Source organism: Diplotaxodon limnothrissa, linkage group LG7, assembly GCF_057381915.1.
Source record: "Diplotaxodon limnothrissa isolate DT_005_m linkage group LG7, D_limnothrissa_male_GT1.1, whole genome shotgun sequence".
NCBI lineage: Eukaryota > Metazoa > Chordata > Actinopteri > Cichliformes > Cichlidae > Diplotaxodon > Diplotaxodon limnothrissa.
In genome coordinates, this window is record NC_140602.1 from 6,205,728 (window position 1) to 6,228,486 (window position 22,759).

The 22,759-nt window shown below is 42.3% G+C and overlaps 1 protein-coding gene across 4 annotated transcripts in view; it reads right to left on the reverse strand.

Annotated features, from left to right (window-relative positions):
- Positions 1 to 17,058, reverse strand: part of brsk2a (BR serine/threonine kinase 2a) — a 179,238-nt gene extending 162,180 nt beyond the window's left edge. For all 4 annotated transcript variants that reach the window (XM_085357267.1, XM_085357266.1, XM_085357265.1 and 1 more), the window contains exon 1: positions 16,965 to 17,058. In XM_085357267.1, the coding sequence (XP_085213393.1) occupies positions 16,965 to 17,058 (94 nt within the window). The remainder of the gene's footprint in view (positions 1 to 16,964) is intronic.
- Between the last annotated feature and the right edge of the window lie 5,701 nt (positions 17,059 to 22,759).

Consider the following 22,759-nt stretch of genomic DNA (forward strand, 5'->3'; position numbering starts at 1 on the left):
CATGATAACACATCAAATGGCCTACCACGTCACCCTATCATGTCAACATGGAAAGCAATGCAAAGCCTCTGAGCGGTGCTTCTAGCACCTTGTTTAACCTGTGCCACAAAATATTAAGGCACTGTGAAGGCAAAAAGGGGTAAAAAAAAACAAAAACAAAAAAAACAAAACCGATAATAGCAAAGAATACCTAATAAAGTGGCCAGTGAATGTATATACTGTAACTGTGTTCAGAGCTAGCTGAACACACTTACACAGTTAATCGGTTTCTTGCCCTACAACCATTCCATATTGTACCACACAGACTTTCTCAATGTCAGCTTGTCAGTGAATACTCTGAGGGCCTGACTCCATCTGACTCCTGACACACACAGGGCCTGCCACCACAAGGCGCACACACACACACACACACACACACCTCTGCACTCAATTCCCCCCTTTCCTTCAGACATAGGCTGCCATGGTGACATCAGTCAGCCTGTTGGCATGGTCACCCTTCCATCACCAAGTCAGGTCACCTTGGCTCACCCGAGAGCACCCTACCGGGAGGGTTTTGCAAGTGTTTAATGCGTATATCTGTGTGTGTGCAAGGATGCTTATCTGGCACTTTTCCAAACCTTGTGGCGCTGTGCCACAACTACCCTCGCTCTACCTGGGCCGCCTGTCTTCTTCTTCCTCTATTTCTTCTGTTACTCGGTTCATCTTTTCACAGCTTTTAATAGATGTCTGATTAGTGAGAGAAGATTACAAACTGTTTTCACAAAGTATGCATAAAATAATATAATGTAATTATACTTATTTGTTTTTATGGGTGCTATGCGTCAGGAAAATGAATTGTGGAGTGCTTCTCAGTAAGGTTGCATAACAATACAAAGGGCAGCCATCTGCTTCACCCTGGCCCCTGGGTTAGCAACGGGACCTAATCCACTACATTGTTTGTGTATTTACGTGCATGCATAAGGGTGCGTGTGTGGGTGTGCCTGCATGTGTATGTGTGTACGCCTAATCTGCCGGTGTTTTCATAGCACTCGAGTGGATAGCTGGTAATCTCACAGGACTGGGCCTGAGTGAGATTTAATCCTTGCAGCTAGCCACCATCTCCTTTTCTCTCAGGCCTTATCCATCTATTTTCTTTCTTGTAAAGATGGTTTTCTTCTTTTTCCTCCAAATAGTTTACCTTTTACTTTTCCTAAGTGTTATATCCATGATGATATTCTGTTCTTATTCTGCACTGATCTGAATTCCCATTAATGGTCTGTTTTCTTCATATATTAGAGTGGTTTTCTCTGAATATTTGTATTGTCAACATGTCAAATGTAAGAAATAGCTTCTTTTCTCTGGTTTAGATCTAGTTTATTTGGGGATTTTTGTGGAAGGACAAAAATCTAAGGTTGTCTAAGGAAGTAATGTGAAGACAGACCCTTGGACTAAGACATTTAAGTGTTGCATTTTTGGCAGGTTTTTGGGTGTTGGGGGCTACATGCCAAACTATTTATAACTTAATCAAATCAGTTACTGATATGTTTATTGAGAATTTAAAATATTAATTTATTGTCATTGCATAAAGAACAACTAGCATAAGAGAGTTTATGAGTGCCTTACCAATGAGGTAGCTGTTAATAATGATGCGACAGCAGGGTGACAGCAAAATTTTAAAAACATATCAGCAATAAACTGCGATCGCTGACAATTTCTGTGACATCTCAGAGATCACATGGGCCTTTGATGACATAACCGTCCTATCAATTATAGCTAACCCCCAAGTGTAATGTGGCCTGGAGTTTCAAAGCCCCAGTAACAGTTATAAGAATGAATGAATGAATGAATGAGGTGCATCATCAAAGCCAGCAAAACGCACGCACGCACGCACACACTATGCTAGTTACCATGGTGACCATATGACTATAATGATGTCCAGCAATGAGGGTAACCAGGTATAGAAGAAAACAGTATGCACACATGCGCGCACACTAACACGCAAACAGGCGCATGCAGAGTATAAAAATAACCGGCACTCCCACTCACTCACCCGCGTGTACTTCTGAATAAAGCAACTCAACAAAAAAAAAAAAAAAAAGCAGAATCTTTTTGCACTCAAGTGTGGTGTAAAGATATATCAGTGTTCATGCGTGGGGGAATGTATGCATGGATGGGTAGGTGGGGTAAGAGGGTGACTGAATACAAGCCAGGTGGGGGTGGGGCTGGTGGGGACGTCAGCATCGCTGTCTTGATTGGAACCTCTTGCTGTGAGATGCTGACATGCTGTCTGAACTCACCAGGTGTGCCGGCACACGCTCCCTGCTCGGTTTGCTGCTTTGTGTGTGTCTGTGTGTGTGTGGATGCATGTGCGTGCGTGATTATATTCAGGGACTCTGTGACAGATAATCCTTTGCATTTATCCACATATGCATTTTCCTCATTGACTAACCCATGAGCCAAGCTACAGGCAGTATATTTGTGCATTAGTCTGACAGGCCAGCCAGACTCTCCCTCTCTCTCTAACACACGAATGCACGCACACGGTGACAGCATTATACGTACACAGCCCACCAACAATGCCATCTGTGTGGGCAACCCTTATGTGACATTTCTGACAGTTAGGGAGGCTTGAGATGACAGCACTCGTGCATGCACAAGACATATACACCAACACATGCAGAATTCCTCCTCCTCTCTGCTTTACAACTTATACAAAAAGACTCAGGGTCACTGATAGAAGCGCAACATTGGCAGTTAGAGGAAAGAAAGCTTTAAGGGAGTAGGCAGGTGGTGTTTGTACCTATTGAGCACACAACATTATGTGCAACCAGGCCTTTCTATTTCAGTATTAGGCAGAGCTACAGAATACAGACATTTAAAAAGGATTTGGGGAGATAATAATACTGATGGAAGGGAAGAAATTCATTTACAGCCTCATCGATTGTGTGCAAAGACTAGGATTAGGAATTAAAGATAGGAGAGAGGCGAGTAAGGAAAAAAAACTGAGGGTTGCTCACTTTGGACTTTAGATTTAAAGTCAGAGGAAAGAAATAATAAGGTTATAAGAATAAAGATACTTAGAGAAGGAGGCTGCTATGAGGGGATGAAGATACTATAGGTGAGAAAGTGGAGAGGGAGTGATGGAGGGAAGGGGTCATTCTTGAACTCCATTTCATTAACTTCACAGCGATAAGCGAGGATATAGTAGAGACCTAGGCTAGAGAGGGAGACATGTTAACCGATGATCCCATTAGGCTGAAAAGGGGTAATACAGAGAGATGGAGGAGGAGAGGAACAGCAGGGTGACGCTGAGAGCTGCAGAGAAAATGGTGAGGGAGTTTGAGGACAGGAAGGAGGAATTGGAAAGGCAGGGTAAAAAAAAAAAGGAGAAGCGGATGGAAATGAGGGAGGGGGTGGAGAGAGCGAGGAAGAAGTTGATGGAAAAAACCAAAGCAAGTGGTGCAGGAAAAAGCACCTTTGAAAATGGTTGATAAAACCCATTAAAAAGACTTCAGCTCTTAGTTCAGTCTCACCAGTGTGCTGGGCTGAGAATGTGGATCCAACTCAGATATTACCGCAAGCTTGGGGAATATGGGAAACCCCTATTAAGGCAAAGCGGCCAATGGTTTTAATATGATGGGGATCATTTGCAATGTTTGGTTGGAAACATGTGAGCACTGAGGCATTCTGAAGCTATTACATGTCCAAATAAAATAATCATAGACTAATGTGGCGTGGCTTAATTAACTTGTTTTGCTAACTGGCTGAACCAATATAAATGTAGGCCATTATTTGTATTATTATAATTGGGCTAATCACTCATCCAGATTATTAACATTCAAAGAACTTTTGAAGTTAAATATTGTCTTGTCATCAGCTTCTGCTTTGCCATTGTGGATGTTGGGTTGTGCCACAATGGATAATGTGGGTTACAAGATTTAATATGCCAAATGGACTGCAATGTGATAAAGGCTTATATATTATATGATAAATTGACGAAATCAAACAGGGTTGTTTCAGATTACAGGGTGAACAGCTAATAGAGGCTTTAAACTTTCCCTGCAATACACTCCCCACAGCTAAATGAGGTAATATATCACTGAATAATTTGCCAAATATATAACTGCTTGAATAACTAGATGTTAGAAAGAATAAGGGCTAGCCTTGGTAGAGTGCTTTACAATGCTACCAATTCTACTTCTGCTGAATGTAATTTCTAAAGAGAAAAGTTTAAGGTTATGATGTGGCATTGTGTAAAAAATAATAAAGTGAAAGAAGAAAAAAAAAACATCAATTTACTCATCACGCTGACTATGAAGAGTAAAACTGGGTCTCCTCAGCAGTAATAAGGTTAGCCATGTCCCATGGGGACAGCATATTGAGGAGAAGAATCTGATGAAGGTTAAGCCCCAACGACCCCCACTTTAATCACTGTCATTAGCACCACAGGCAACTCCACTCTGACCCCATCACCTCAGGGCCTCAGAGATTAATCACATACAAGCTATCACTGTTATATCTATGCATATGCTTGCTCACAGAGTAACAATGCGGTGTATGCGTATTCATACATGATGAACACTCCCTGCATGCGATTTGGTGTTGCAGAAATGAAATTTTACACATGCGTCCACATAAACAGAAATGGGTAAAATCCACTTAAAACTAAATAGCAGCTGTGTTTGACATGAGGTTCTAGCCATTAAACCAAGACGACACCCACAGGGAGACCACTAATCACTCTGTGCTTATATAACACCAACTAGATGGAGGACCCTCATCCCCAATCTCCACCAACCATGCTTAGCCTCTCCATAAGACTTCAGAGACTGCCTTGTGTGTGAGGGGCATGTAAAGGCAAGATCAACATCAGGCTGAGAGCCTGTGTGAACCCGAATAGGCCTGATGCGAGTGCTGGGAATCGGTTAATGAATCGCTCCGTAGTCTGGACACATAACTTCGGGCCCCGGGAGAGGTCCTCGGTGAGCTCTCTGTACTCATCTCTCACCTCCATGCCCTCATACATGGGACTTCTCATACGTGACATAAAAACTGCTGCAGTATAATTCACAGGGAACAAGAGCACTTCATTAAAGCGATCTTCAAATGGGGCAAGGGCAGCAGAGAGGGTCTACTCCTAAAGTCAAACAAGACAAAGGGGGGTAAATTAACTACTTCTTTTAGACGAGTGAGAAAATTAAGTACATGACGAATGAAGAGGTTTTTCTTAAAGATCAACATTCTTCTCACGACGCTGGTCTGACGTACAGTCTACAGTCTACTGTACATGTTTTAGAGAGGGAGCAGCGAGGTGTCCATGTGCAGCTCAGCCTGTTTATAGCGCGCTTAGAGCACAGAAAATGTGACTTTTAATTAAAAGGCCAGGCTGATTTAGTGTTGTACTCCGTTAGAGACAGCGATAGAAAGAGAGGGAGAGTGTGATCGGGGATGAAGTGTAAGAAGAGAGGAGGCGCAGACTAAAGCAAACACACACTCAGCCAACAGGCACATCTCTCGCTCAGGTTTAATGAGCCTGATCTAGCCTGGACCCCTTCATCGGCTGCTACGATAAACTCTGGAATAACAAATCATTACACAGGCTCGAATTATGTCCGCATGCAGGTGCGTGGAAATGTATTCACGAGTCTGTCAGTCTCTCGTTTCGCTGTATCCGTCAGTGCCGATACACAGAAACACACATACAATGAGCACCTCCAGGTAAAGGTTAGAATATTTCATAAAGTCTCATTACGGAGTGAATATAAGAGGCTGAGGTATAATGACACTGGTGAAGACAGAGTAATAAATTCAGGTCCCTTGCAAGGCTAATCAGCTCAAGTTGTACAGACACAGTCACAAGCTTAAGGGCATCAGAAACGTGAGTGAACAACATCAAGTAATAATGCAGTGCAGTTCTCACTTCTGTTTTATGCTGACAAACATGAAATGCCACGCATTACAAAATCTCAGATACATAAAAAAAACTTTAATGAGAGACAATAAAATGTGAGAAGAGGCCACATTAAAATTACACGCACACACTTTAGTCTTATATCATTGTCCAATTACTATTAGTGTCTTCCCTTGTGGTTTGTTACATGAAGTATGAGGATACATTCAGCTCAGATCAGTCTTTACAAGCAATTACCAGCACTGGCCCATAAAGCCAACACAGGGTATGCGTCTTTCATTAGATGCACTGTGATAGCCTCGGTTCACATCAAATTAACCCATTTACGCACACACATGAATGGCTGTGTGTGTGTGATTTACTATTTTTAATGTTACAAATGGGGTCTTTGGTGTGTTACAGTGAGAAAGATGTGGAAACTGAGCTGGAAAAGAAGGGGAGGTGGTAATCTTATAAGAGTTAATGCATTATGCAAGGTTAATCATATATACATAGATCAAATTTCATTGTATATTAAGCCACGGCCACTATAGTGTGCAAAAATGAAAGCCTGATGTAATGTATGAGAATTTTTACATTCATGCTTGCTTGTGTGGGTTAAAATTTATGTGCATACTATGTGCAGATTGGCAGGTATATACTGCAAGGGGAGTATATGTAAAGATTTAATTGAATTCCTTCTGCTACTATGCAGGCCCACAGCACTCTGGCTTATCCAGCCCTGAATTGCAGCCAGTGAGATCTAATCATGCTGCATGAAATGAGCCCTACCTGAGCAGAATGGCAGTGCGAGGTCTGAAGGCTGCAGGGGAATACCTCCATTAGGCACAAAGCGAGGAAACGAGGGAGCAGGAAGAGGAAGGGTCAGAAAGGGAGACTGTTGCAAGACATGTACGGACAGAGTGTAATGGACACAGAAATACAAGAGAACAGGAATGAATTCTGAGGTTACAGGTGAAATGAATTTGGAGATTACAAGTGTAAGAAGGATAAGTTCAGCTTTATTATTTATCCGTTGAAATCCTCGGTAGTAATTTAAAATATTTTAAATGAAAGCTTCACCAAAGCCTTTCCTTCAGTGGTTTGGTCCAAGTACTGTCATTTAAATGTTTCCCAAAAGCGATATTATATAAACTCAAGGTAAACTTGTACTGTCTGCACCACAGCAGACGGGTTGAAAGAGTATCATATACGGACAGTAACTGTCATAATGATTATAATAATGTACCCATGAGTCATGCGGTGCCACACGCCAACCTGCATATGCCGTCAGCTTTTCTACAACACGCAGCAGAGTCTACAGAGCCAAATGGACACGAACACACTGTTGACTCACAATCGTGCTCTCATTCCACACCCTGTAATGCATCAAAACAGCACCGAGGATAGAAAACACAGCTGACCAATCAAAATAACAACTTATTTGGGCTTGGCCACAATCGTACCCCTGGCATGTGAAATTACACATGAAGAGTGTGTGTCTGTGTTGCTATGGCTACTGACTCATCACATCATAGCAGTGAGAAGATACATGTGCAATTTACAAATATACCGACTGTATGAAACACTTTCCAACGCGTCTTCACTGACAGTTAAGTTCTTGTGAGGTGAAACGGAGGACGGGAGTGAAGAGTAGAGGAACAAGCCTCCTAAATATCCTACGGGCATGAAGAAGTGTGTGTACATGTTTGTGTGTCTTCAGGCTCTGTACCAAGAGCAATCCTTCCTGCTGTGGATGCATTTCCACCACTGATGCCGTAGAAGCTCTGCTGCAGCCACTCCTGTATAACTAAAAGAAAAAAAAATCCACCACAGTACTGCTACACAGCACATTCCAGTCTCTGTGTGTGTGCTCGTGTTTGTGCACCATGTGCAACTGTGCATCAACGTGGTTGGTGTGCATGCTGGATTTGAATGATAATAGAGGCACTGACCCTGAGAGACGCTTTACTGCTGTGACTCTTTTTCTCACTCAGAAACTCTCTCCTTTGGCAAGGCTGTACCCCCCTTCCTCTCTGCCTCTCTCATGTTCACCCCTGTCCCATGAGTTACAGCCCTCAGATGCTGTTATGTATCGACAGAGAGCTTGTGAAATGGGAACACGCAGTGCACACTAAAGCTCCAGCAGTCAGACCAGTCTACACACTCTCACATACACACACAGTGGCATAACACACAGCAACAGCCACCGCAGAAGTAAGCTGCTCTTAGCAATGAATAAACAAAGCCAACTAGCTGGGATCGAAAGATGAAACAACCAATGACTTCATCGCTTTTTTATTTTAACAATTACCCCACAAACTGTCTAATTTGTAAAAAGAGTGTGAAAAGGGAAGTGAGACGTAAGGTAAGAAAGCAAAATTGCAAAACTTTAAAAAAAAGATAAAGATCTGACACCAACAAAAGTCGGGCTCCTTTGAGGATATTTTTTCATCAGTATTGAATAGATTCTATAGGGCTTCTATTTACTTCGTCTGACTCAGACTTTAAGCCTGTTGAAAGAAAAATAGAGCTATTCATTTTCAACTGCAACATAAATGTGAGTTTTAGAGTTAATAATCTAATTATATGAGAATTAATTTAATATTTCCAGTCAGTTCATATGAGAACATTAACAAAGGAACAAGCAGTGCAGTGGTAATGATGCATAATAAATAGCACCTAATCTTTAGTCTAATGCTGTCCCCTATTAATTGGTGTTAAATAATAATAATAATAATAATACAGGGAGAAAGCTAAATTCTGGTTGGTGCAATGTCCAAATAGGAAAGCTTTCTGGTGGTATTAAAAGATTTATGCTGAAATACTTTTACAAACTAGCACAGTACTGCAAGGCCACAGATTTTGAGGAAAGTAGCACTGGATGAACCAACAATTTAGGCCAAAAGAGGGAAAAAACACATTCAAAACACACATTAACTACAGTAGTAAAGTACTGACATTTAGCTGTCACTGAACTGTTATTTCACAGCATAGCTACTGTAATTTACATTTCCAGCTGAACACCAGAAGCCACAACAAACAACAATCAAAGCCTACACACAAAATAACTGAAATAAACACCCCTATACTTCTAAAGTAGTAATTTAACCAAATCTTTGAGCAAACCAAAGCAAAGATTGTGCAAAAATATGAAGCAGATTGTTTTTGTTTTTTTTTACCTAAAATGTATGAGAATAATACAGTTTCTGAATTTTCCCAATAATTAGTTACACTGTACTAGACTCACTGTCATCTCAGATCAGTTTTCATCCTAATTTGTAGTCATGACAGAGGATGTGACCTGGCAGCAGGCTCAAAGCGCTGACCCCGTCTCTGATCGAGTGGCAACACAAAAGAAACTGTTTGTTTTGGCCGAACAACTGTGGTACACCTGTGATCCAGGCCCATTATCAAACCAAACCTGTCCTCTTCCCTCTCTCGATAAATAACAGTCACCTTCATCTTTCACGCTGGGATAAAATGAGTTGAGCTCGCAAACATTGTGATAAGTCTCTTAAGTCCGGCCAAGTGTTAGAAGTCAGTGTCAAAGAGACAAGAAGGCAGTGCAGGTTCCCGGTTTGTGACCAGTCATGCTCATCTAACCTAATCTTATTGAGGCCTGTCTGCTTCACTTCACATGCTGAGCCACGTCTCAGGTGTTTCGTGGATGACATTGTGCTCCATATCCTAAAGAGCTGACAACAGAGCGCGTGGCAGTGGAAACTCGGAATGCATCACAATTACCCTGCCCCTGCCATCTGGGATGCGCTTCACTCAGTAAATGAGCGCACATTTTCATTCATGTATTTTTTTTTCTTGGAATGCAGTCCAAAGGGAATTGCCAGCAGGTCTGCAAAAGCAAAGGCACCAGTTCGTGCAATTTAATAGTCATTCATTCAGTGTATTCATACTGGAAATTCAATTATACTTCAATAAGCAAAACTTTCCAGGCTAGCTGACTTTCTTAATGGCAAAGCACCCCAGGTGAATTAGCCAGCTTGGCTAAAAAGAATCCTAAAATGACAAACACGACTCTTTCATTTATCTTCACACTTGATTTCCAATGTATTCATTTAGTACACAAAAGCTTTTAGTATGCATCTGCTGATATTTGTTAGTTAGTTAAAAAGAAACAGGAAGATTCACAAAATTAAATATACCACTTAAAGCTTGCCGCAGTATAAGCATTTTAAATAATGCTACTTAACATTTGGAATCTTATAAAATTTCATTTTAAAAAAATATCTTTAAATTCACATCCTGAATTAACGTGATGTGTGTGTTTTTTAAAATGCTGCAAAAGTCAAGGTCAGTGGCCCACTCCCCTACTTTTTAATGGATAAGGTACAGCGCGACAGACAGCATTGGAGGGGGGATGAGCGCAGAGATTCCCCCCTGATCTGAGGACAGCGTGCCAAGGCTAACTGAGCTGACAGCAACTAAAGCCGAGGCTCCCCACATGTGCTAATCTCCCAGATTTAAATGGGAACACAGCACACAGCGCAGAGCACAGAGCAGGGCAAGCCGGTCTGATCCATGACCGTATGTCTGAGCACACGCGCGAGCACACGGCCAACACACACATGCAGCATTTCTTCAAAACAGTCGTTCACAGACTCTTTTTCCAGAGGCATGTAGCAGCGAGGCAGGGAAACAGAAACAAAGACAAGCTTGCGAAAAGCAGCGGAGGACTTTGCAGCATGACTGTTACGATGCTAACTTCAGATTGCAGCCACTTACAGAGCTAGAAAGCGAGAGGAATGAGAGCAATAGAGACAGCATGAGAGACAGTAAGAGGAGAGAGTTAGAGAGAGAGTATTCCCTTTATTTCTTCATGAGGGAAGACTGGGAACCAGCAAGAAGCAGGGAAACCATGACAACCAGACAGCCAACCTTGGCAACCAACCCGGTGTTCTCACAGTCAGAGCCAGACAGGCAGCTCAGCAAGGGTTAATCTGAACTGGGAGAGGAGAGAGAGAGAGAGAGCGCGAAAGAAAGAGAGGCTGGCTGATTAAGACAACTGCTGTGCGCACAGACGTTTAATACATTATAGTGTCTCCTAAATGCTCCAAGTTAACACAGAACAAAAGATGTGGCAGCTGACTTGACTGACTGAAAAGCTGACTGGCAGCATCAAACATTCACAGAGACTGCGGCTGGTAGAAGGATGTTTAAAAGCCGAACAAGAGGCATGTTTTACTGAACAGTGACTTTGTTTGAACAGTGCAAACAAAATCAAGTATAAATGTAACAGTTTTTGCACCGTGAAAAGAAAAATGGTACGTTTCTGCTCGCATTCTCAGTGCTGCGTTGCAAAACTAGCAGTGTGAAATTTGAAATAGTGCGAGACGATAACACATTACACGAAACACAGAAGCTGAGCAGAAGTGGGGACCTCAGTGATGGAGAGAAAGATATGGACAGAGTGAACAGATATTGTTTGCGTGGGTGTGTATGTGGCCCGCTGTAACTCAGGGAAAACAGACCGTAGCATCACGTCGCCCTAACCTGATTCTCCATGCTATGTAATGTAACAGAGATGTAGTGACAGCACATGCACTGAGTTAGGTTGAAAACCAAATAGGATGTGATGGGGCCTGTCCAAAAAATACACACAATAAATAAACACCCTCATTCATGATCAGCCACAGAGACTATTCCAGCACTCCCGCTCTTTATTCACTGTCCTCCCATTTAAAGACTGAACCCTTTCCTGGCCTGGAGGTCAGCAATAGAGAGATGAAAATCAGGGAGGAGGGGAGAATAATGAAGAGAATGATCGATACTTTGCCTTAATTAATAACCTCCACTTCAGTCAGAACATTCACCACAGCTTCATGCTCTCTCGGTTCAAGGTTCCTCCTTCCCTTTGCCCCCCCTGCACCAGTTCTCCACCTCTTTCCTTGTCATTAATCTCTGAAAATCGTTGGCTACATACATTCCTCCCAATCGATGCAATTCCACTGAGGTCTTGTCTGATTTACCACATGGCTGAATCCCTGTATGAATCTTGACTGGCCATGGGGAAGAGGGACAGAGAGGGAACGAGATGGAGCGAGGGAGATGAGAAGAGAGGGACATTAAATGACAGAGACCATCATCATTATATAACGTCAGCCAACGATGCAGACTGTGAAAAGACTACATTCTTGGTTTGAGTTACTTAAAGAACCCATAAAAATGACCAGAACATTGAAGCAACAGCCTAAATACACATTAAATATATATTTTTATCCAAAATATAACAACCTAGGCGAGACACGCACACATCTCCCATTATTTCAGATACATTTCAATACAGAGAGAGCAGGGCTTCAGCTTTAGCTAGACAGCCAAACGGCTGAGACCGAGGAAGCTTGCCTTCCTGCTCTACAGCTCTGATCCAGCATCCTAACATGAGGTGCTATCCAGCTGGGAGCAACAGAGTACAGCTTTTGGGTCAGGGCTTCTCTGACCTGAATCTTTGAACAGGCCCCTTGAAACATGGGCCTATCATCGCAGCCTTTCATTTATTTCCCCTCACTCACCAATTTTAGGTCAAACCTGGCATCTTTTTCTGGGTAATCTTGTGAACACGGGGGAGTAAGAGAGTTGTGTTTGAGCTTTTTGTGTTTCTTTTTTTTTTTTTTAAATGGCAAGGAGGCTATAGATCACCTGTAGTACGATCACCTGTTCGATTCACAAGACGCACACGTGTAAGCACCCAAATGCATTTCACTTTTGTGGATTTGCCAAGTGGCTTTTCATTGGCAGCATTGAACGAACATGTCCTAGTCACTTGTCATCATCAGGAATATCATGTGTTGTGAAACAGTATGGATCTATTTCACCTGACAGGAAATCTTTGGGAGTGGCCGATGAACTAAATCACCGGCTTACTAGCTATCAATCAATGCAGAATTAACGGTTGTGCATCACCATTGCACCAGGCTCCAAAAACAATCTGGGTAATGTATACATGGATGGATTTTCCTCCATCGTTCATACACAAAGATGCACAAACACAACCCAATACTGCAAATAGTGAAATCGGCAGTTGGAGTTAGAAACCAGCCGGCCCTTTGCCGACTCTAAAACAGCGAGACCAGCTAGATGCTGGCTCCAATGCCTGGTAGGCACAGGAAACCCAAAACAAGAACTCTCCAGCATATAGATAAAAGCAGAGAGACCTAAAGAGAGAAAGAGAACGCAAGACACAACATCACGCAGAGCTTTTTATCAGCTGAGCAGTCAATATGAAAGTCACTGAAGCACAAATGATTTCACTCTCTAAACGTCAACCAAAGGAATCAAGGAGCCTACACATCAACCTCCATCGCTTAGCCTGTCAATATCCAAGTCTAGCATGAAAAAACAAAAAACAAAAAACAAAACTGGGATTTACGCTGGATTAGCATGCAGTGTTTTCCAGACAATAGGCCTCTATTTCACTAATCAACAGCCTTCAGGAACAAAGTAAAGGCAAAGCAAGGCAGTGTTTTCCAAAGCATTAAGGAACAGAGCGGTGATTCAGCCTGTGTTAAGTCAGTGCACTGGCAAAAACACAAATTAAACATATTCAGCTTTGTCAAACAAAGCTACACGATTTTGAAATGCAAGAAGGCTGTGACTGCAAATCCCAGCGTGATGGAGACATTCAAGTTCTACATTTTAATAAGGGTTTTAATAAGTGCTACCTCAGTCTCTAGGCCATCGTGACACAGATTAGAGCCTCGTGAAGCTAATATAGGATATAATACAGCCTAACAGTGCATGGAGTTCAACTTAGTGTTTGACAGAAAGTAAAGCTGAATGGGAATTCTGAGAGAGTAAATGTACACATATACCAAATACAAATCCAGAATCCACAATGCAAATGTTCCACCTTCTGCATCTATTGTATGTTTCTTGCCCTCATCCTGTCATCCCATGGCTACCAGAGCTGTTCATAGGATGTTTTAGGGAAGAAATCTAGTGAAAGTTGTGAAACACAGCTTCTCAGATCCTCCATAGATGCTAAAATGAGACCAGTTCGGCCCTGTAGCTAACTGCAAAGACACCACCGTGTTAGCCAAAACTTTTAGCCATTAAGAGCACGTTTTGTGTTGGGGTAAACAACACACATGTAAATAAAGGCTGAGAAAGTCCAACTGAGAAGTAGCTTCAGTCAAGTTTATATCATGCATAATGATACAATCATTAGCCATGTGTCCATGTTGTGCATGCTAATTAGCCACGTGGAGGTGCTCAGGATGTTAATCCGGTGAGCACTGTGGTGTTTAAATATTCTTCAAGTAAAGGGTGAACTAGAGTTGCATCAGGATAACAGGGTTTGTCTGTCTGTCATGATCAAATCATGGTGAAATCAAAACAAATGAGTTTTTCCTTAGTCTTCCCACCACCTTCCAGAATGAACTAAATCTTGGATTTTAGGCTCATTGACTACATAGAACCGTAGACAGTGCACTGGGCAGGTTGGGCCAAAACCTGGATTCCATACTTTTGATGCTTCAGCCCCGATAAGAACACTCAATATTTCAAGACTGCTTCAGGCCCCATCTTACACCTGACAAAGAAATCGTCATATGGTCTACAAGTACTGAGTAAACACGCTTGCTCTTCTGTGACAAGGGAATATATAGAATATGCATCCCACTATTTGTACTGCATCACTGCAAAAGAGTATATGTGACTTGTTGTATGCAAGCTGCACAGTAACATGAAGGTGGAGTTTGAAAGCCAGAGTGGGACAGGAGTTAGAATGCTACCTTTGGGCCACGTGAACGTGTGAGTAAGAGCTGACGGGGCTTTGGCTGTGTAGAGGATTAGATCAGAAAGCCAACCAGAATTACTGAGGTGGCCATGTGTGTGTGTTTATGTGTATATGTCAGGACAGGGCCTAATCACTTAATGAACATGGAAAAGCACAACTCCTCTGAGCAGGATCGCCAGATCTACCAGAGGGCTTCCGCTTTCTCCCCTCCAATAATACCAGCAAACTATAGCCTGGGAAAGCTCACAGAGGACTTTGCTAATTGGACAGTCTCAGCTGTCACTTGCGGTTAAGACCAGCCCATTGGGTGCACTCAGTTGCCAGGCCAACCCTTTCCGTGGGGCCTGGGAAAAAGATCTGACAGATTAACAAATGGTAAATGGGAGAATGGGATATTAGGCAGTGTCATTAATCTGAATAGGTTTGGCGTGGACTAGCACCACAGATGCCAATAACCAAATGAATTTTCTAACAGAGAACATGGACAAACACATAACGCTGGGCCTGGTTATTTCAGTGCATATGAGCCCCGAGATGTAATTGAAAAACCAGAGCAAAAGCATTCAAACTAAATGACTGTTATTCAATTAGAAAAACCTGTCTGACTGAAAAATGTTTTAAAAAGTAAAAACCTTTTGATAAATTCAGCCCAAGTAAGTTTGATAAAAGTTATACCTTGCAAGCTGACCTGTAACTTGCATACTCCATACTAGACTTCAGAGGAGAGTACGAAACGTTCATCGAAATCTGCCCCAGCATTCACATGAATACACACTGTGCCATAGATTACAGAGACAACATATGATTAAATATCCAGCCATGGAACCAGCTCTGCACCATCATAAACACACATTAGGGACTCCTGAGAGCTATTTAAAAGTGAGTGAGGGGTTCCTGTAAACACAAATGATAAAATAGATAGGTGTCAGGAGGATGTGAATACTGCGTGTATTATTAGGTTGTTTTAAAAATCAACTGCTGCATAAACTTTAACTACGACTAATAGATCATATGGAAATCATTATGCATCGCACTGTGCTGGTTAACTAACTTTTATTGAATCCACCTGTGGGCGTCATGGTGCGAAACATGACTCGTTCAAATATCTTCTACAGTTAAAGAGGGATTATGAAGACGTGCTCCCTCCCCCCTCAGACCCACTAATGAACAGTGAGCGCTGGTCAGGTGACTAAGTGGTCATTTTAAGAAAGCATACTGTCTGAGAGCGCGCACAAACATTTGCACATACACACAGGGTTGCTCAGCATGACCAGCTGGACGGGCTAGGGGAACTAACGCCTATTGTAGCCATTTTAGACAACAGATGGGAAGAAAAATCTACAGAGAGATAGTGAAAGAGCAGAAGAAAAAGTCCCACTGCCTCTCTCATTCTAAGTGCTGCTGAGCTTACAGAGCATGCTGCATCACTCCTGCTATTTCTGCCTACACAGGGCTGTGCCTGCCTCTCCTTTCACATGGCTCCACTGGCTGCATGTACTTGATGGCAGAGGATTCTCACCGTTCAACAGGGGGACGTACTGGACAGTGATGTGCTACTGGCTTGTGGGCTACTCATCACCTAGCGTGAAATATTATGGAATCGAGACCTGCTGATTGGAGAGAGCATGTGCCATGCAACTTTAGAAACTGCAGTGTCATTGCTGTCTAGGCTCAGATAAAGCATGTGACTCTTATAGGAAGCCCAGTCGCATCTCCTGGCTGGGGGTGTATGAATATACATCAGCGTGGCTCTTATTTCCCAGCTCTGTGAACAGCTCATCTGTCAAGGTGGGACATGTTACTCCGTAACGGAGGAAACCCACGTATTGCAGCCAGAGCCTATAGGAGAAACGCCTGCCTCCCCCATGCGTGCCTGCGGACTAAGAATAGATCAATGTATCAGGCAAATCGGGATTAACGGGCGTTGTGCTCCAATCACAGAGCACACACACACACACACACACACACACGCACACACATACAAACAGGGGAGCCAAAACACAAAAAGTTCATTTTCATTGCCCATCACACTGTCATCATTTCTGCTGCTGAACGGCTTCCACGCTGCTGCTCCTTAATTCACACACACACAGTCCAACGCCAACGCACAGCCAATAAAACAATGTAAAGCAACATCCTGTGTGAACAATGATTATGTCAGACCGCTGGCGAAACAACCCTCCAAATTCCCCACAAGGCTGGGCAGGTGTTTGTAACTAAGCGGTTAGTTATTTATCACCTGCAGACACCCAGCCGGCCAAATTTCAACTCGCTGCGGAGCGCTCCGAAAATAAATTGTGCAATTAGAGAGGATGCCGCGAGCAAGCTGTCCCAACTAACCTGTCTGTCCTTTTCCGAGCGTCTTCTCCAAACGGTAAGGTCCCACGTAATTGGCGTGTTGGGCACCGCTGTTGTCTTTACCGGATGATGACATGTCGAATCTGTGTGAAAATTAGACACTTTATAATAAAGCGCAGACAATTAAAGAGTCCTGGCAGGAGGTCCAAGCCGCCGTTGTCTTTCTTTTAACTCCACAGCCTCTCGTCTTCCTCTCGCTCTCTGACTCTTTTCCCTACCTCACTCGCTGTTAGAGGAGGTGAGGCTCTCTTTTCTGTCCTCTTTTCTCCTATCGCTGCAGACGAGCCGCAAGTGCCTTGAATATCATTGTGGGTGAAAGCTGCGCTGCCGCTGTGCGTCTGTGGGAGGTGCTGCCGAGTACTCGTGGATGATTGACAGTCGATACAACCAACCAGAGCACCGGATCCCCTCCTCTGCCGCCCCGTTTCTTGTTGCTGGAGGATTTTTGCTTTTTCTAGAAGAGCTGCAGGTTGTGATCTTAAAGAGTTTAATCCCGAATGAACAGTTCATTAAAAGCAAGGTAAGTGCCTAATAGCATGTAAAGCATAAGCCGCAAAATTTAAATGCCCCCGTGAATGTGCCCATCAACTGAAGTCTTTTTAAAAAATAAGAAATATAATGTAAATCTTCAACTTACGCCCAAGATTTACATCTACTGTTAAGGAGCTTCTCTGATCAAGTTCATTTGAAATTCTTCAAATATTTGTATGTTTACTCTCTGTCGTGCAATAAAAACCCTTTATCCATGATTATTCAAATATGTCTCACTTTCATTCAAATACTCCACTCAAGTATGCAAATATGCTGAAAAGAAAAGCTTAAAAAACTGATTTCAAGTTTTCTCCTTACAGGTCACAAAAGGTCACTTGCACCCGCACATCTTAAATTCAGATTTATGGTAAGCACCGAGAAGCTTTTCACCTTAGGCAGATGAATGAGATCATTTTTGCTATCTACAAAAGGAAGCTGAAATATCCAAGTGAAATAAAAATTAGCGAAAGAATTGTACCCTGTTGTGTTTTATGGTTTCTCACAGGCAAACCCGTGCAAGCAGTACACCGGTGTTATATTAAAGCTAGACATAAATTCATTTGGGGTCATTCAAACACAAATTTATTTATGAATTTGCACCATGTGAGCATAATGTGGGGGGAAAAAATCCATAAAACAAGATTTTAGGGCTGACTTATGAGGTTCAAATTCCCTAATGACACTGAAATTAATCAAAATAACAAAAGCAGTTGTGACTCTGGTTCTTGCAGGGTCTGAAGTCCTGAGACTGTTACACATTTGCCTTTCCCAGTCTTGTCGACAATAAAGACTGAACGAAAATGAAATGCCAAAGCTACACCGCAGTTAGTCCAAACGGCATCTCTCATGAGAAAGCGTTACAGCGCTGATAAATATTTATACTGACTTTATTAACTGAGGACCTATTAATGCAGCTAAAACCACAATGTAGGAGTTTCTTGTCTCTACCTCCCCTTCTTCCCTTTCTTTCAGTGTCCTTTCTCTCCTTTTATGCTCCTCTGTCTCTCGCAAGCGCGCATACACGCCACGCAACACACACCCACACAGCGAGTCGAGTGTGTGCAGCAGTGGGAGAGTGTGTTGGCCCTGTGATTCATTTCACACCCCACTGGTCTGAGACCTGTGACTGTGGCTCTGGCCTCTGTCTGTTCCTCACACCCTGAGAGAGTACAGGTGTCAGGGGACACATGCAGGAGAAACACACGCACATATATTCATGCACACGCACAAACACAACCGTGACCTCTAGTTACTTTTTTTCCTTTTCCTTTTTTTTTTTGAACAAAACAAGGTTGAGGAGGCTGCTGAAATATTTAAGCAGCAAGAATTGCATCAACACCACACTGGAGGTTACTTCAAAGATGAGGATATTCCAGAAAGATTCACAGGCTTTCCTCTGAATATGCTCAATAATGCAGACTCTACTGAATCATGGTCACTGCATTTCAATTATTGACTCAATAAGAAATTAAACTGTTACGCTGCTGCATCTTTGTGCATGTTTGCATGAATTTGACCATAAAACAGACCTTTTATGCTGTATTTTTATATCCTCTTACAAGATGGATGCTTGTATTAAACATAGGCAAAATTTCAAACAGTGAGGTCAGCAGATTTGCAAGTAACTCTCTGAGTAAAAAGCTCAGGCCTCGGACTGCTGCAACCACTCAGTTTCAGTTAGTTTTTTCTTAGTTTTGCATTATGTCAGTTGTAGGTTACATCCTTAACATGGTCACGTTAGGTACACAGCTCAGGCACACAGCTCAGGAACCCCTCCGCTGCTGTTCAGACTCTCTGGAAGGACCAGCCGGTCAGAGAAAAGTTGACTTAAATGGAGGGGGAAGGTTGCAACCGCACCGAAACCCAGTGCAAGACAAACAAGCATTATTTTAAACTGTAAATCATGCAAAGCTACTTTAGTAGAGTGATAGTCAAAACATGGAATGGGAAATGAGCAGAACAGTCCTCTTTAATCTTTTCTCAGATTACTTAAAAAAAAACAACTTTAGAAGCAGGTACAAGCCAAATAAGGAAATAATATTTTTCATGTTATCAATTCCACATATAGGAGAAAAAAAAGTTTTGCAACTGGCAAATTATTCCTCCTCACTTTCAATTCATGAGGCCAAGTTTACAGTCTGCACATGCCCCAGTTTAGTGCCTTTGAGGTCTATGTTGAGAATGTGTGCTGTATCCCCTGATGCCCTTCAACGCACTGGGAGCTAGGTTTGTGTGAGGAGGTGTGACCCAGAGTGTCACCCACGTGACCGCGCGGCACCAGGTGGACAGGGTATGTGATGTCAGCGCCAGGTGGGCTCCGTTTCAATAATGCATCATGCCCAGCACTAGCAGGCGCAACACTTTGAAGTGTTCCAGAAACATCTGTAGCCTGAGTTTTTAATCACCTTGCCTGTACCTCCCTGCTTCCTATCAATCCATCTCCACTCCTTCACAGCCCACACCCCCACGCCCACCCCCTTTCTCTGCACACAAATTAACGAGGAGCCTTCTTAGTTCGTGTGCGAATGTGTTTATGTGCATTATTTACATGCGTTAACACACACAGAGCCACCAAGCTGCAAAATCCAATCAGAAGGATAAACAAAATTCAGAAAGAGCTTCTTGTCTTCTGGATGTTTGCTGAATATTCAGTGGAGCAAGAATTATCAAAGAGTTGTGTTAGATAACACAAATTTACCAACGGCCAAAAAGCAATCGGCTGCAATTGGAGCCTCCAACACTCCACAGCATGAGCATACTAATAGTGTGTTGCCAAACAAAGAAACAATTCTGAAATTAAGATATAAAAATGCCTAAGAAAGGTGTAAGATCTCTTTAACAGAAATTATCAGGTTTGATGTTTGATACATCTCTCTCTCTCTCTCTGTCTGCTTTGCAGAAATGTGATGAAAGACGAGGTGTGCCAGAGAGTAAAACACAGAGGGAGGGAGAGAGATGGATATAGAGAGAGAGAGGTTTACTAAAAAGTGCAACATATTTGATGTGCGGCAAGAGTCCAATAACCTCTGGACGTGACAGGAAGCCCAGACTGCATAATTACTTCACCATACTACCATGTAATGAATAGCTTTATAGGAGAGTCTGACCAAATCAAGAGGGGGCCATAAACACATTAACTCATACCGAATGTGTGCACATAGGAAATCCCTCGCCAACACACAAATTCACTCTCTTGTTGTAGTGTAGCGTTTCCAGCCAGAAACAACTGCCACACAAGCACAAACACATATGTGTGAACTTGCAGCCCTTCAGGGTTGTACAAACTGGTTATTGCCAGCTAGCTGCATGTCAGAAGCTGTTGGTTGCTACTGGACTGGCCTGATTAATTAGAGTGTCATCCACATACAGAGACTATTAGCGATCATCTGCAAACATTACAAAACTGGGGAGAAGAGAGATTAATGAAAGGGCAGTGAAGGTGAACCAAAAACCAAGCACCCAAGGGGAAATAATACAGAATACTCTCTCCACGTCTCAAGCAGATCTCCACCCAAGGACTTCTATAGTGAGGTTTTCATTTCCACACCTTACGTGCAGGTTTGTGGGCATATACGTGCTTTTGTCTGCTCAGGTTCACACAAAAAAAGGTGAATAAAAGGACAAAAGTTAACAGAAGCAGGGTAACTATATACTCAAGAAAGGCTGATAGCTTTGAGAATAACACAAAAAGGCTGGTTACATGTTCACAGCAGGATCACATTGCACGGTCACATGTACATATCTGGGGATAAAATATCATAATTATCAAGAGGCTAGAGGAGATTTGTCCACATCTCAGAGGGTGTAAGATGACTTTAAAATGTGGGACACATGAGCCATATATATATATATATATATATATATATATATATATATATATATATATATATATATATGCAAATGACTGGTATCACACACATTGATTGAAAAACACACCCATACACAATCACACACAGACATATGCTCCTCCATCCAGCATGTTCATGTACCATGATCAGTGGTCAGCTGGTGTTCATTTCAAATGTCACCACAGTATGTTAGTTGTACACTGACATGCCCGGGAGTGGAGCCGTGGAGGGAATATTCTCCACAGGGAATAAGCCTCTCTGTTTCACTGTCACACCTCTGCAGTTCCACTGCCCCCTGCTGGTTAAAAAATAATAATAATAATTTACATTCTACCACTAGCAGCACCTCTTTAACATCCATCTTCACAATGTTCTAATAATAGGATAAGGAAATGCTGATCGCCCCGTTTTAGTTATGACAATAGACACATTTATACAATTTTTTAAACATTTCCAGACAAAATCTTGGCAGAATAAGTGACGCTCTGTCTCAGATTTTCTCGGCTCTCACACAGTCTCACACATCTCATCTTTCTTCACTGACATCATGAAATCACAACCACACTCATCTGACCCAGTTTGCTTCTGTTTCTCCTCTGTGGTGCTGCAGCCTTTAAGCCCTCAACACTTCAGTTAACAGAGAAATATGCTAGAATTAAGGTGTGCTGCTCTTTCCTATTGTGACTCATGAGAGAGATGATTACATTTTCAATATCAAACAGAAAAGAAACCTTCAATCAAGCCCTATTTTTTTCTTCAATTTTAGAATTAAATACAAAATTTAAGCGGGGGCTGCGACCAATGGTGTTATCTATGAAGGCATGGAGAAATACCTCAGTTTTAAGCACACAACTGCATGCTGCTAGCTACTTGTGCCTTTACAAACATGCTCAGACACAAAGCAGGCATTTCCTCTTTAATCATAGCTTTTTGCCATTACGAAGAATGTAACTGCAGTATTAGAAGCAAACTGTTAGTAATCATGTAGAGGGTTTGGCTGTGCCGTTGGATAATTAGGTTGGCTGTGTGCGCCTCGCTAATCACAGGGACATTTAATGGAAGCGTGGGGTGAAGGACTAAAACAACTACATCTAACCGTAATAAACTTACTGATCATTGATTTAGCGTGCACAAACCCTCTTCCACACTGTCAGTTTGAGTTTAAAGTACAAACACATATAAGTACAGGAATGTTTTCTTCAGCAATTAAGATATTGGAAGCAATGGTTACAAGTTGACACTGTTTCTCCACAGTTTTCAGTGCCTGTGTTGGAGATGTTAGAGTGTCCGTATGAAGTGCAGATAGTTACTTAAAAGCATTTTTCTTTACTCTTTTTCTGCTTAACCCTTTAGAAAGTCCTCTTACATGCTGTTTCACCTTTTTATAAAGTTCTTATC